The sequence below is a fragment of the Balaenoptera borealis genome (assembly GCF_965194805.1).
Source record: "Balaenoptera borealis genome assembly, chromosome: 1".
Taxonomy (NCBI): Eukaryota; Metazoa; Chordata; class Mammalia; order Artiodactyla; family Balaenopteridae; genus Balaenoptera; species Balaenoptera borealis.
In genome coordinates this window covers 178,117,001-178,133,808 of record NC_138860.1, presented here as the reverse complement: position 1 = coordinate 178,133,808, position 16,808 = coordinate 178,117,001, and the positions used below count along the sequence as shown (strand labels likewise).

The 16,808-nt window shown below is 36.8% G+C and overlaps 1 protein-coding gene across 24 annotated transcripts in view; it reads right to left on the bottom strand.

The window, feature by feature from the left end:
- Nucleotides 1–16,808, bottom strand: part of EIF4G3 (eukaryotic translation initiation factor 4 gamma 3) — a 391,559-nt gene that overhangs the window by 152,030 nt on the left and 222,721 nt on the right. For all 24 annotated transcript variants that reach the window (XM_082372341.1, XM_082372360.1, XM_082372352.1 and 21 more), the window contains 2 exons: nt 14,654–14,751; nt 11,955–12,077 (listed from right to left, as the gene is read on the bottom strand). In XM_082372341.1, the coding sequence (XP_082228467.1) occupies nt 11,955–12,077; nt 14,654–14,751 (221 nt within the window). The remainder of the gene's footprint in view (nt 1–11,954; nt 12,078–14,653; nt 14,752–16,808) is intronic.

The following is a 16,808-nucleotide window of genomic DNA, read 5'->3' as shown; positions in this document are numbered from 1 at the left end:
TTAAAAGATCAGCAACTTAAAACAATCATGTATATATATAGACTGCTAACCGCAAACCAAAAATCTACAATAGATATATACACAAAAAAGGAAAGGAATCCAAACATAACACTAAAGATAGTCATAAAATCATAAGAGAGCAAAAGAAGAAAGGCAAAAAACAAAAAAACAAAAAAAACCGACCTACAAAACCAATAAAAAACGAGTAACAAAATGGCAAAAAGAACATACATATCAGTTAATTATCTTAAACGTAAACGAACTAAATGCTCCAACCAAAAGGAATAAAGTGGCTGAATGAATACAAAAATATGGTCTATATATATGCTATCTACAAGAGACTCACCTCAGATCTAGAGAAACACACAGACTGAAAGTGAGAGGATGGAAAAACGTGTTCCGTGCAAATGGAAATCAAAAGAAAGCCAGAGTAGCAATACTTACATCAGACAAAATAGACTTTAAGATAAAAACTGTTACAAGAGACATAGAAGGACACTACATAATGATCAATGGATCAATCCAAGAATAAGATAAAAAATTCAAATACATATGCAACCAACATAGGAGCACCTCAATATATAAGGCAAATATTAACATATAAAAGGAGAAATCGACAGTAACACAATAATAGTAGGGGACTTTGACACCCCAATTACATCAATGGTCAGATCATCCAAATAGAAAATCAGTAAGGAAACACAGACCTTAAATGACACATTAGACCAAATGGACTTAATTGATATATAAAGGGCACTGCATGTGAAAGAAGCTGAATACATTTTCTTTTCAAGAGCACATGGACCATCCTCCATGATAGATCACAGGCTAGGCCATAAAACAAGCCTTGATAAGGTTAAGAAAACTGAAATCATATCAAGCTTCTTTTCCAATCACAATGCTATGAGACTAGAAATTAACTACAAGAAAAAAACTGCAAACACGTGGAGGATGAAAAATATGCTACTAAACACAAACACATGGAGGATAAAAAATATGCTACTAAACAACTAATGGATCACTGAAGAAATCAAAGAGGAAATTAAAAAATACTTAGAGACAAATGAAAAAAAAAAAGCTGAACTAAAACCTAGGGGATGTGGCAAAAGCAGTTCTAAGAGGGAAGTTTAGAGCAATACAAGCTTACCTCAGGAAACCAGAAAAATCTCAAATGAACAACCTAACCTTACTAAAGCAATTAGAGAAAGAAGAACAAACAAAACCTAAAATTAGTAGAAGGAAAGAAGCCATAAAGATCAAAGAAGAAATAAATGAAATATAGACTAAAAAACAAAAATAGATAATGAAACTAAAAGCTGGTTCTTTGAAAAGATAAACAAAATTGATAAACCTATAGCCAGACTACACAAGAAAAAAAGGGAGAAGGTCCAAATCAATAAAATCAGAAGTGAAAAAGGAGAAGTTACAACCGATACCACAGAAATATAACAGATCATAAGAGACTACGAAGAGCAACTATACACCAATACAATAGACAACCTAGAAGAAATGGACAAATTCTTAGAAAGGCACAACTCCCAAAACTGAACCAGGAAGAAATAGAAAACATCAACAGACCAATTACCAGTACTGCAATTGAATCAGTAATTTAAAAACTCCCAAAACAAAAGTCCAGGACCAGATGGCTTCACAGATGAATTCTACCAAACATTTAGAGAAGAGTTAGCATCTATCCTTCTGAAACAGTGCAAAAAAACTGCAGAGGAAGGAACACTTCTGAACTCATTCTATGAGGCCAGCACCACCCTGATACCAAAACCAGACAAAGATACTACAAAAAAAGAAAATTACAGACCAATATCACTGATGAATAGAGATGTAAAAATCCTCAACAAAATACCAGCAAACCAAATCTAACAATACATTAAAAAGATCATACACCATGGTCAAGTGGGATTTATCCTAGGGATGCAAGGATTTTTCAATAGCTGCTAATCAATCAATGTGATACACAACATTAACAAATTGAAGAATAAAAACCATATGATCATCTCAATAGATGCAGAAAAAGCTTTGGATAAAATTCAACATCCATTTACGATAAAAACTCTCCAGAAAGTGGGCATAGAGGGAATATACCTCAACATAATAAATGTCATATATGACAAACCCACAGTTGACATCATACTCAATGGTGAAAAGCTGAAAGCATTTCCTCTAAGATCAGGAACAAGACAAGAATGCCCACCCTTGCCACTTTTATTCAACACAGTTTTGGAAGTTCCAGCCACAGTATTCAGAAAAGAAAAAGAAATTTTAAAAATCCAAATTGGAAAGGAAGAAGTAAAACTGTCCCTGTGTGCAGATGACGTGACACTATACACAGGAAATCCTAAACATGCTACCAGAAAACTACTAGAGCTCATCAATGAATTTGGTATAGTTGCAGGATACAAAATTAATGTGCAGAAATCTGTTGCATTTCTATACACTAGCAACGAACTATCAGAGAAATTAAGAAAACAATCTCATTCACCAACACATCAAAAAGAATAGAACATCTAGGAATAAGCCTACCTAAGGAGGCGAAGACCTATACTCCGAAAACTCTAAGACACTGATGAAAGAAACTGAAGATGACACAACAGATGGAAAGATATACCATGTTCCTGGTTTGGAAGAATCAATGTTGTTAAAATGACCATACTACCCAAGGCAATCTACAGATTCAATGCAAGTCCTATCAAAATACCAATGGCATTTTTCACAGAACTAGAACAAATAATTTTAAAATTTATATGAAACACCTAAGACCCCAAATAGCCAAAACAATCTTGAGAAAGAAGAACAGAGCTGGAGAATTCATGCTCCTTGACTTCAGACTATACAAAAAAGCTACAGTCATCAAAACAGTACAATACTGGCATAAGAACAGACACATAGATCAATGAAACAGGATAGAGAGCCCAGAAATAAACCCAAGCACTTATGATCAATTAATCTATGACAAAGGAGGCAAGAATATACAATGGAGAAAAGACAGTCTCTCCAATAAGTGGTGCTGGAAAAACTGGACAGCTACATGTAAAAGAAATAAATTAGAACACTCTCTGACACCATACACAAAAATAAACTCTAAATGGATTAAAGGCTTAAATGTAAGACCAAACAGTATAAAACTCCTAGAGAACAACATAGGCAGAATACTCTTTGACATAAATTGCAGCAATATTTTTTTGGATCCACCTCCTAAAGTAAAGAAAATAAAAGCAAAAATAAACAAATGGGACCAAATTAAACTTATAAGCTTTTGCACAGCAAAGGAAACCATCGACAAAATGGAAAGACAACCTAGTAAATGGAAGAAATATTTGCAAATGATATGATGGATAGGGCATTAATACCTAACATATGTAAACAGCTCATACAACACGACATCAAAAAAAAACAACCCGACTAAAAAGTGGGCAGAAGAACTGAATCAAAAAGAACACAAATAACAAATATTGGCGAGGATGTGGAGAAAAGGGAACCCTCGTACACTGTTGGTGGGAATGTAAATTGGTGCAGCTATTGTGGAAAATAGTATGGAAATGCTGTGAAAAATAAAAACAGAACTATCATATGACCCAGCAATTCAACTCCTGAGTATATATCAAAAAAAGAAAAAACATTTATTCGAAAAGATACATGCACCCCAATGTTCATAGCAGCATTATTTATAATTGCCAAGATATGGAAGCAACCTAAGTGTCCATCAAAAGATAAATGGGTAAAAAAGATGTGATACACACACACACACACAAAACGAGCCATAAAAAAGAATGAAAATGTTGCCATTTGTAGCAACACGGATGGACTTAGAGGGCATTATGCTAACTGAAATAAGTCAGATAAAGACAAATACTGTGTGATATCACTTATATGTGGAATCTAAAAAATACAACAAACTAGTGAATGTAGCAAAAAAGAAGCAAACTCACAGACACAGAGAACAAACTAGTGGTTATCAGTGTTGGGGGAGGGGCAGTATAGGGGTGGGGCAGTGCGAGATACAAAACTACTGGGTGTCAAGTATGTATTGTACAACACGGTAAAATAGTCAATATTTTGTAATAACTGTAAATGGAAAGTAACCTTTAAAAATTGTATAAAAATTAAAAAATTAGATTTGGCAGATTTAAAAAATAAATAAAATTCATTTCTCTTTACATAACCTATATTGTTTCTACCCAAAGAGAGGCCACCATCATTTACTGTCTATTTTAAACTTGTATATGACAGGATGCTTCAGTACAGAAGTAACTGTAGACAGGAGGCCAGCAACTATGGCCCGGGGCCACATGTCTATTTTGGTACTTCCCATGAGATAAGAACTTTTTACATTTTTAAATGGTTGGGGGAATTTTAAAAGGACAATATTTCTTGACATATGAAAATTACAAGATACTTAGAAAGTTTTATTGGAACAGCCACAGCCATTCATTTACATATTGTCTATGGCTGCTTTCATGCAACAATGGCAGAGTTGAGTAGTGGTGAAAGAGACAATTGGCTGCAAAATCAAAAATGTGTACGATCTGGCCCTTTACAGAAAATGTTTGCTGACCCTTATTGTAATCCATTGAGAGAAAGCCAGAGACTCCAAATAGTTACACAAATATAAGCGAGATGCTGATGTAATTTACTGTTAACATAAGAGGCTATTTGAACGTTTCACATTTCATTATTTATATGTAACTGACTTTTCAAAGTCCCATTCAATGACTTTAAAACAGCCATTGTAATAAATACCACATGTGTTTAACATATACAAACCCTGGGGATAAAGAAGTATTGCCCCCAATTGAGAAACATTATGAAGATTAGGAAGTAAAATAATAAATAAATGGCACCAGGAAAAAGGACCAAAACATACTTCTTTCATAAATGGGAGAGAATTCTCCTACATTCATTCTTTAGAAAGGTGTGTGTCTGTGTGTGTATGCATGCGCACACATGCGCACACACACTCACATGTGTGGGTTTTCCCCCCTGGCATCTATCACATACAAAACATGGAGAACCCACTGGTGACTAAAACAGAAAAATCCTTAGCTTCTGGAGCTTATATTCTTTCAAGGGAAACATATTAAAGAATAAACCTGTATACACACAGAGGAATATTATTCAACCATAAAAAAAAAATGAAAGCTTGCCCTTTGCTATAACATGAATGGACCTTGAGGGTATTATACTAAGTGAAATAAGTCAGACAGAGAAAGAAATACCGTATGAGCTCACTTATATGTAGAATTAAAAAAACAAAACAAAACTCATAGAAAAAGAGAACAGATTGGTGGTTGCCAGAGGTGGGGGGTAGGGTGGGAAAAATGGGTGAAGGGGATCAAAAGGTACAAACTTCCAGTTATAAAATAAATAAGTCATGGGGATGTAATGAACAGCATGGCAACTCTAGTTAATAATACTATATTGCATATTTGAAAGCTGCAAAGACAAGAGATCTTAAAAGTTCTCATAAATAAAAAATTGTTTTTTGTAACTGTGCATGGTGACAGCTGTTAACTATACTTATTGTGGTCATTTTACAATATATACAAATATCATTATGTTGTACACCTAAAACTAATGTAATGTGTTATGTCAATTATACCTCAATAAAAAAATAAATACAGAAGCTAACACACCATTGTAAGGCAATTATACTTCAATAAAGATGTTTAAAATAAATAAATAAATAAATAAATAAATAAAAAGAGGGGCTTCCCTGGTGGCACAGTGGTTAAGAATCCGCCTGCCAATGAAGGAGACATGGGTTCAAGCCCTGGTCCGGGAAGATTCCACATGCCGCGGAGCAACTGGGCCCCGTGCGCCACAACTACTGAGCCTGCACTCTAGAGCCCGCGTGCTACAACTACTGAGCCCACGTGCCACAACTACTGAAGCCCGTGTGGCTAGAGCCCGTGCTCTGCAACAAGAGAAGCCACAGCAATGAGAAGCCCACACACCGCAACGAAGAGTAGCCCCTGCTCAACGCAACTAAAGAAAGACCATGCAAAGGAACGAAGACCCAACACAGCCAAAAATAAATAAATAAATAAAATTTTAAATAAATAAATAAAAAGAATAGAGAGGCAAGCGGAAGCAAGGAGATGAGTAAGAAAGTTATTGTTGTTTAGAGGAGATCCAAGTGGTTTAGAGAGTAACAGTAGCAGTGGAGATGGTGGAAATGAGCCAGATAGGACTTGCTGATATAATGGTTGTGGAATATGGAATAAAGATTTTTGTTTTTAATTAAAAAAAAATTTTTGGCTGCGTTGGGTCTTCGTTGCTGTGCGCGGGCTTTCTCTAGTTGTGGCAAGCAGGGGCTACTCTTCATCGTGGTGCACAGACTTCTCACTTGGGTGGCATCTCTTGTTGCGGAGCACAGGCTCTAGGTACGTGGGCTTTAGTAGTTGCAGCACACGGGCTCGGTAGTTGTGGCTCGCGGGCTCTAGACTGCAGGCTTGGTAGTTGTGGCGCATGGGCTTGGTTGCTCCACGGCATGTGGGATCTTCCCGGACCAGGGTTCAAACTCGTGTCCCCTGCGTTAGCAGGGGGATTCTTAACCACTGCGCCACCCGTGAAGTCTCAGAACAAAGATGTAAAGACAACTTCTAGGCTTATTGTCTGAGCAACTAGGGCAGACTATGGTATAATTTACTGATAACACAAAAACAACCAGGGGAGCACACCAAACACCTGAGGAAACATTAACCAAGGATTCACAAACTCAAATGCTTTTATAAACTAATGGGTGACCTAAATATGTGACTCAAAAGGGTGTAAAATAATAATAGAACAATGTAACAAACTAAAGAATGTATGCCCAGGTTAAAGGCGTTCAGATTGACGGAAACTTTTTTTCTTTAAACACTAACCTGATAAAACAACATACATCTGCAATAAAGAGAACCTCTTCCCTGAAGACAAGGAAAGACTTACAAGGTGTCAGGAATGCTGAGGGAAACTCAGACACTCAGTGTAAAAGCTGTCCTGAGGCTTAACTAGAGGACTTAAAATGATTTTAAGGTTCCAATGGGGGTAAGAGGGCTAAACAACAACAACTTTAAAAACCAAGTTTTTAAACCACACCGCAACGAAGAGTAGCCCCTGCTCGCCGCAACGAGAGGCCCGCGTGCAGCAACGAGGACCCAACACAGCCAAAATTAAATAAATAAATTTAAAAAGAAATAATTTTTTAACTACACAAATCAATAAATAAAAATTAAATGAGATACCATTTTTAAATCTATCAAATAAGCCATAATGTAAGGAAAGGGGTATTCTCTCATATTGCTATTGGGAGATTAACTGGTACATTTCTGGAGGCTAGGTAACAAATGGCCAGATGGTTTCCAGGTACCAAGTTTGTAAGAAGCTCTTCAAAAGACTGAATAACCTGTTAACTTTGGTAATTTTCCCAAAAGACAGGAGAGGCTGTATCTTCCCTAATATGTGCCAGCAATCAATTATCTTTCACCCGCCCCTATACTCTGTGGCATAGGACTCTACCCCAAGTTATATCCATGCTTCATTATAAGAGTAATTCTTAAAACAGAAGAAAGAACAAGAGGGAGTAGGGAAAGGAAGGAAAATATATAGTTCTATTTAAAATTTTAAGTGACCACCCCTTTAGAAGTAGACAATTCTGGAAGCCTTGCCTATACAGTCATCCCTCAGTATCCATGGGGGATTGAGTCTAGGACAGCCTGTGGATACCAAAATCCTCAGGTGCTCAAGTCCCTTATATGAAAAGGTACAGTATTTGCATTTAACCTCCTAGGTACTTTAAATCATTTCTATATTACTTATAATACCTAATACAACGTAAATGCTCTGTAAATACTTGCCAGTGCATGGTAAATTCAAGTTTTGCTTTTTAGAACTTTCTGTAATTTTTTTTCTGAATATTTTTGATCCCTGGCTATTTGAATTAGCAAATGAAGAACCTGTGGATAGGGAGGGCTGACTGTACAACACCATACACTTATTTTTACCCTGCAGGGTCCAAAATGACTTTCAGGAAGCTGGCACATTTCTTAATATGAAAACGTTCCTTGTGCCTCACTGCTATCAACAACAGAGATATAGCTCACAGACTTTGAGGCTGAGGGAAAGTAACAAAAATGTTCCCTTCTTTCCAACTTAAATATTTAAGGACTAAAAGGGAACTCTGAGATTACTTCGTATAATCCCTCATTTTACATATCAAAAAATAGGGGTTTAAATGGCTTAACATTCTGACCCAAGGTCATAAATCTAAGTGACAGAGTGGAGACCGACCAGCATCAAGTACTCTAGTATTCTGTCCATTCATGCACCTCTGTCTGTGTACTATGATCATCTGAATGGGCACATATATTACACATATTTCTATAGCTTTAATACATCTGAGATATAAAATCTCAAGGAGTTATTCCACAGATCATTTTAAAACTTAGGAAGCAGGACAATTTTAAATTCAATCTACTCTTCAGAACAAAAACAGAAGTAGCAAAAACCTGTTTCTCCTCTCCATTCTCCTCCTCCAATGCAGTTGCTCTCAATTAACTCTTCTTAGCTTGCTTGCTTGCTAAAATCATTCATTATCCCCCTTTTCAAACATCCCATGTACACTCCATGTTATGTTTTACTATAAATCCCAGTATCTAAGTTTGAAGAATCACCTCTGATTCTTCCCTCTCTCTAACTCCTAGGGGAACCATGCAATGTGTTTACCTGGACAGTACTGGTTTATGCCTGTTGTCCCAGCAAAATGATTAATAGCATCCCCATTCATTTCTAAAACCGCCCCAGTTTAGATGATAAATCATAGGGTTACCCTTTTTATAATCCTTACTTAGTAACCAATTGCTGAATATTTCTCTCACTGGCTTCCTCTCCTTCAACTGACTTCCCAATCTATCACTAGAAATGATAACAGTCTCCCTTCACTCAATTTCCCATCACCATGTGCCTTTTTGCACATGCTGCCATTCTGCCTGGAACACCCTTCTCTCTCTTTCCATTTCTGTGAATCCAATCTGGGAACTCAGACCAAGTGGCATCTCTGCTGTGAAGCCTTCAAGACTCCTCCAGTCATTCTCTGTGCCTTCTGAAATAACAATAATTGTAATACTAATAACAGATAACATTTGTTGAATGCTCATTATGTCCCAAGCTTAAGCAATTTTAAGTATTTATTTAATACTTATAATAACTCTATATGATATTTATTTCCCTCGTTTTTTAAAATGTGGAAGCTAAAGTTCTAGAAGATAAGTAATTTGGCTAAAGTTACAAAATTCAGTTGTGGAACCAGGACTTGAAACCAAGTATATCTGATTCCAAGCCAAAGCTTTAAACCTCTCCCCTGTACTATCTCACCTGTACCAAGTACCATTAATAGGTTTCTGTGATCCAACACATTTGAGCCTGTGCTGTAAATATGACCCACTTGGTTGCCTCTGTGCTTTAATAATTCTCAGTATACATTTCACAGGAGGATCGGTCATATATTAGTAAGTATCCTCTGTCTCCCTTGAAGAGACTGGGATGAGCTCAATGATAGGGAAGGGGCTTTGCTATTCACAGCACATGCAATTGTGACTCAAAGCAGGTACTCCGTAAGGCCAAAAGCAATACAGTATTTACTATTCAGTCATAAATTCTGAAAAGGGTTGTCTCATCTGCAGTCTTACTTACTAAGACTGTGGTCTAGGATCTATTTAGAATTAGGCCAAGGCTACAAACTAGCAGTTTTTAGGCTAAACCTAAAGGATCTTATTTGGCTGGCATAGTGCTATTTATTAGTAGAATTAGTTGCCAATAAAAACTTGCAGATTGATTTCTAGCTTCTTTTGAAACACTGGGTCAACATTTTTAAATGACATAACAATTAGGCATTAATGACTGCTTCCCTTAACCAGGGATATCCTCTCCTACTCTATGTGCACCACTCTCCATGAATTTCTAGAAAATGAAGCCAAGTGTCGGTTGCCATCATCACACTTGCGCTGTTGTTGTTCTTAAGAGGAAAATGAAATATTTCTAGTACATATGTCTGTTAAAAGGCTATTTATTCATTCCATGAATTTCATGCATTTGGAGTGACAACAGATCGGTAAGTGTGGATTTAAATGCAAACTACCTAATAAAATAAACTGATGCTTCAAGACAACATTACACCTCAAAAAGGACTACCAACATTATAACTGACTGATGACCTTTACCAAATAAAAATGTACATTTAATGGGCTTTATGATTACCCAAACACATACATTTGTATTCAGGCCTGGGATCCCTGGGGAAAGATAAAGAGCAAAAGGATTCCTGTGACTAAGGACAGAGAGATAACCAGAAGAGGGTAGGATCAAGTTTGTTAAGATTAAAGAAAAACCAACCCACAGGGAATTAAAATGCAAAAAGATATACTAATATATATTCAAGTTGAGAATTTAAACACAAATCAACAAAAGGTTGTCGACTACATAGTTGGACAGTAACAATATTTTAATTAATGTGGGAAAATACAGACCAAAATTGAACTGCCCCGATCAACTAATCCTAAATTCTTGCTATAGTATGTTCCCACCTAACAGAGCACATAAGTGGATAACTTAAATGTGTATATGGTGCTTGTCCCATGCTTAGGTCCAGGGACAAGATTAAGTATAAGCCCTGTTCAATCATTCCAGATTTGGAATATCCCTGGGGAAATAATAGGGAATGGTGAAAAGTTCTATTAACAATCATTAATATAACCTTACAATTCATGTATCTAGATGGTTACATATTATACTTAGCTAGATGATGGAAGACTGAGATAAAAGTCAGCCAGAGAGTATCATCGTTTCCAAGTGAAACACATCATTATACAGAGTCCCAAGTTTTAGGCCGACTCAAAATTCACAGATTTTCAAGGGGCTCTAAACTTAGACATCTGTTTGCGAGCTCAATTTTTGAAGAACTTTTTTTTAACCTATACAGTACTACTAAAATCAAGTCAATAGTCTGTCATTCTGAAATGCCTTATATTTGACCATCCATATCACTTGTTTGTAAACTGGGCTCTGAGAAGTACCTCACCATCCTGCCACAAGAGGGGGAAGCAAGCAGATCCCTAGACCTTAACAACTTTGGTTATGTCTGTTTTATATGCTGAGCATTCACTTTAGATATTTTGAAGATTTGAAATCACTCTTCTCCTCTGAATGGTTTAGCAGAATTTAAAGTAACCCAATGATGAAATCAAAATTGTCAAACTTTGGGGGGGGGGTCCATTTTCTATTATAGTTTGCTAAACCTCAGCTTCTCCTAGAAAGCCTTGATGTCTAAAAGCAAGAAAGCGAACTCTTAGAAGATCATGATAACCACATTCTGCAGCAGAAACAAAAAGGTGTTTGACAGAACTTGTTAATAACCTTTGTAAATAATTAAAGAAGACACCCTCCACTCAAGAAGCTCATTTATGTAGTACTAAAAAGTAAGAGGTATACCTATAATCCATTTAAATATGCTCTGAATAACACAGGCAATCATCTCAAACAACACAGTTCAATAAAAATGTTTAAATTCTCAATTTTAATGTTTATATTATCACAGAGTGTAGCATTTAATTCCTAAGACTCCATATTGAAAATATAAAATACTCATTTAATGATGAGGTTTCCATAGGAACGCAGCTCCTTTTGGTACCATGCAATAATAGTTCATTAGGAAGAGTGGCAGCAGCTATGCTCTGAATGTGAAGACAATACAGAGAAATATTACCAATAAAAAGTTGGAAATTATAACAGTTTACAAAGAGAAACAACATGTCTGTTTAAATATCATTTAGATATTCGAGGCTATGAGACAACTGACGGAAAAGAAAAGTACAGTCAAGTGGCTATAGAAGAAAGAAGAGTTCAGTAGAGGTTAGTGAACAAAAAATACACACCATCATCCATCATGGCACATTCTGTCTTACCTGAGGAGGAGTAGGTGTGGATGTGGGTCTCCCTATGGGTGGAGTAGGATTTCTGCTGCCACCTCCAGACATAATCTCCTCTGTTATGTCTTTACCTCCCTGGTTTGGATCTCGAATTCTTATCTATAAGGTTACAAATAAGATGGCATATTTATAGATGGGTGTCTATGTAGTAGATTTATAGGCATCTGATGTATAAAGATGCAAACTGGGAAACCTGTCAAACATCAAAGTTGACAATCACCACATTTGACTTGATTTCAATCACGGAACCAGAGAGGGTCATTCAAAAGAATTTAGGCCATTAGCTCTAACTTGAATTAATTAGCACAACAAGCTAAAATGAAACCTAGTTGGATAAATTTCTAGGTCAAAAAGGCAAAGTATTAACACTTGTCTTTTAAGCAATGCCAAATTGACTGATTTTATTTATAATGCTTAACATAAGACGAGATTCATAAAAGAGTTTTAAAATATGGAAGTTACTATCTAAAGTTTTAAAGCCCTTAAATGGTTCTCTAACAAAATGTAAAATATCCATATCCTAGGACTCAGAAATAGGGATTTATGTTGCAGATAACCTTGTATATGTATGTAAAGATGCTCACTGCAATACTGTTTTTTTTTCCCAGCAAAGACATACAAAGATCCTAAAGACTGATCAAGAACATAGTAATTAAAACTTTATGCTACAATATGTGGAACCTAGAAAAATGGTACAGATGAACCGGTTTGCAGGGCAGAAATAGAGACACAGATGTAGAGAACAAACATATGGACACCAAGGGGGGAAAGTGGCGAGGGGTGGTGGTGGTATGATGAACTGGGAGATTGGGATTGACATATATACACTAATACGTATAAAATGGATAACTAATAAGAACCTGCTGTATAAAAAATAAAAAAAAAATTTATGCTACATCCTTATAATTAAATACCAAACAGCCAGTAGAAAAAATGAGATTGATCTACATGTACTAATATGGAATGACTGTCAAGATGTATTGGTAAATGAAAAGATGCAAGATACAGAACAATGTGTATGGTCTTCTTTTAATTTTTTTGAAGGCTACCTATGCATAGACATCAGTGGAGATGGTGCTATAATGGAGATGGAGTACCTGGGTCTAGGCCTTCCATCCTGGGACAGTGCTGAAAGCCCCCCCTGCTTGTCATTAAATCCAGAGCTTATCAAGCTAGCCTTGGCTTCTTGAAAATGTCAAAGAATTCACTAATAAGACCATCTGTATCTGGAAGCTTTCCTGGGAGTAGGTCTTTATTAAGATTTCTACTATCAGCTATTTTTTCAGGTATAGAATCTTATTCCTGCTATAGTTTTTTGGGTTTTTAAAAATTAATTAATTTATTAATTAATTTATTTATTTATTTTTGGTTGCACTGGGTCTTCGTTGCTGTGCATGGGCTCTTCTCTAGTTGCAGTGAGCGGGGACTACTCTTCATTGCGGTGCGTGGGCTTCTCGTTGCAGTAGCTTCTCTTGTTGTGGAGCACGGGCTCTAGGTGCACAGGCTTCAGTAGTTGTGGCACACAGGCTCAGTAGTTGTGGTGCACAGGCTTAGTTGCTCTGCAGCATGTGGAATCTTCCCGAACCAGGGCTCAAACCCGTGTCTCCTGTACTGGCAGGCGGATTCTTAACCACTGCGACACCAGGGAAGTCCCCTACTACAGTTTTATATACTGTTTTACAAATCATTTATTCTACTTTCTTCTTCAGTAACATCTATTAATACTGTCTTCCATTTTCATTATTTTCTTTACTAATTTTTCTGCATTCTGAGAGTGTTCTTCAAGTCCAACATCTACCATGCTGTGTCAACATTTCCACAGCAGTTTCTCAACTGTAGTGTCATGATACATTGGCATGTCATGTTTATTATGATGTGTGCACAAATAATTTGTCTCTGATAAAAAAGAACCAAAGTTCTGAACCTCATTAATTATTATTAAATGAGAGTACTTGCAAGAGTATTGCTATGATGTCACTCCCACCTATTTTATCTGTGTGAATGTGGGAATCTCTTATAAACATCATTCATTTCGTGTGTTCTGATGGATAAAAGATTGCAAGCCACTCTTCTACAAAATATTCTGCAGTGCATATTTCATATTACTGTACTCTAATTCTCTTGGGCCTGCCTGACTAGATAGAGGCAAAGCCTCTGTAATTTATTTAAAACAATTACAATACATTTTCTAAATTCTGCTTTCTGTTTCTTAAAATAAATATATTCTATAGGAAATATTTTTCTTGCTGTCCTTAATACCATGCCCATCTTCTCTTGTGCTATTTTTCCCCTGTCAATTCATAGTTGAATATAGAGCTGACTAGGACTAGAGTTAAAGGACAATAAGGATGTGAGAACCGAGCTCAAATTCCTCCCACTTAGTGAGACTTTAGAAGATTAAACCTTCCTGTTCTGGAGCTGGATGGCATGTTGTCATTTAGCATAGCTAGCTCAGTGCATGTTGAAAATTGATATTAAGCAAAGGGTACTTGTAATGTCTAGTTATATGCCCATACAAATCCTCCAGGTCTAGTGGTGAGGATATAAGGGAGAAATAAAAATTGGCAGTCATTTGGGAACTGAGGTGAATAATTATTACAGCTGTGGGTAAACTTATTTGATAAGTAAATGGACATTCAATTTTAAAGTGAGAAAACTTAATGAAGATCTCTTACTGTTTTTTTCTCTCTCTTGGCTGGAGGGGGCTGCTGCTGCGTAGGCACTATGATAGGTGCTGACTGATACACTGGCTGACTTGGGTAAAAAGGCGCTCCTAAAGAATTAGAAAAGAATGAAAAAAAGCATTCAGTTATTTTGTCAACCACTATAAGACTAGTAATGGCACTGTAAATCTAGACAATTAGTTTAAAAAAAAAGTAACAGACAAAAATAAGCATTCTTCTTGCTCAGCTCTTTCCACCAGCTCCCCTCCAGCTACTGAAGTGGTCAAGGAATGATTCCCAAACAGTCATAAGCATCTATCTTTTCTTCAGCATCCACTATAAAAACAACTAAATAAGCAACTCCTGCAGACTGCCACGAGCGTTACTGCTTAAAAAAAAATCTATCCTGGGGGCCCACTGCCTCCAACCGTGATTCTCAAACAAAGGTTTGTGTGGATATGTCTTGTGTGTGGGTTTGGTCAGGGGCAGGAGAATATATCTCATCATCTTGGGGGTTGGGGTGGTCTAATTCTTCTCCTTACTTATGGAGAACCACTCCCACAGGGAGCTACCATTTAGGTTTGGCGAATGTCCTACTGTTGGGGCTGATAACAAGCAGCCTAAAGATGAAGTCCAGCCACTAGGAATCCAGGTTCCAAACTACATTTTCTACCATCCTCAAACTCCACACCTCTGCTCTAAGGGATAACGTATTCCTATCCCTTGAGTAGACCAATCTCTTCAACATTGTTCATGCCTTTGACTATACTGCCCTTCTGCCTGAAATTAACTTCTTCTACCTACCCACCTCAATGAATCCTTTTTAACTTTCAAAACTTTGACTATTATTATAATTACTATTAAACCAGAGTGCTTATAGCAGAGGTGGTAAGAAGGGGTCAGATACTGGATATTTTTGAAAGTAGAACCTCCAGACTTGCTAATGGATTGGATGTGGGTGTGAGAGAAACAAGTGTCCAGGAAAATTCTTAAGGTCTGTCTGAGCAAGTGGAAGGATGGAGGTACTATTTACTGTGCTATTTATTTATTTACTGAGATGAGGAAGAGTACAATTTAGGGCAGAAAAATCAAGAGCTCAATTTTGGACATGTAAAGTTTTGACATTCTTATTAGACTTTCAAACAGAGATATCAAGTAGGCCAAAAGAGACACAAGTCTGGAGTCGGAGAATAGGTATCCATTTTGGAATTAGACTATATGGACAGTATTTAAACCATGAGACTGGGTAACTCAGGAAATGAGTACAAACAGAAAAGAAGCCCAAGGACTAAACTTTGAAGCACTCTATGCTGTTTATTTATTTATTTTTTTAAATAGTGACCTTTTCTTGGCGGCGCTGCACTGCTTGCAGGATCTTAGTTCCCTGACCAGGGACTCAATCTGGGCTCACAGCAGTGAAAGCACGGAGTCCTAACCACTGGATCACCATGGAACTCCCAAGGCACTCTATGTTGTTTAGAGGTCACAGATATGAAGAAAACCCAGCAAAGGAGATGAATGGTCCAAGAATGGGCAGAGTGCTTAACTATGTCAAATGGTACTGGGAGGTCAATTAAGATTTAGCAAAGTAGAATTCACTGGTGACCTTGACAAAAGTTGTTTGGGGTGGGAGTGGAGGTGTGCATCCTCATCTGTCTTCAGAAAATGAAGACAGTGAGTACAGACAGCTCTTTTTCTTAAAAGTCTTAAAGGAAGCAGAAAAATGGGCTATAGGTGGACAAAAATATGAAGTTAAAAAAAAAAACTTTTTTTTTTAAAAAGACGGGAATGAAACAATATACCTGTATGCTGATAAAACTAATCCAGCAGAGGGAGAAAAAAAATGATAATGTAGGAAAGAGAGAAGAGAACTGCTAGAGTAACAGCCTTAAATGGGTACATATATGATGGGTGCACAAGTGATGACTGGCCTTTAGTGGGAGAGATGGATAGCAGTCAAAGTAACAAGAAGGAAAGAAATGTGTATGAAGATAGTTAATACTGGTAAAATCCTTGGTACTTTAGTAAAAAGTCAAATAATGTAGGCTCCATTATCACTGTCATCATCGACATCTTTACCATCCCCACCATCTTCATAATAATAATCTTCAAGTGGAAATTTCTCGGAAGCACTATGATTTGCAGTATCAGAACTCTGCAGGTATCA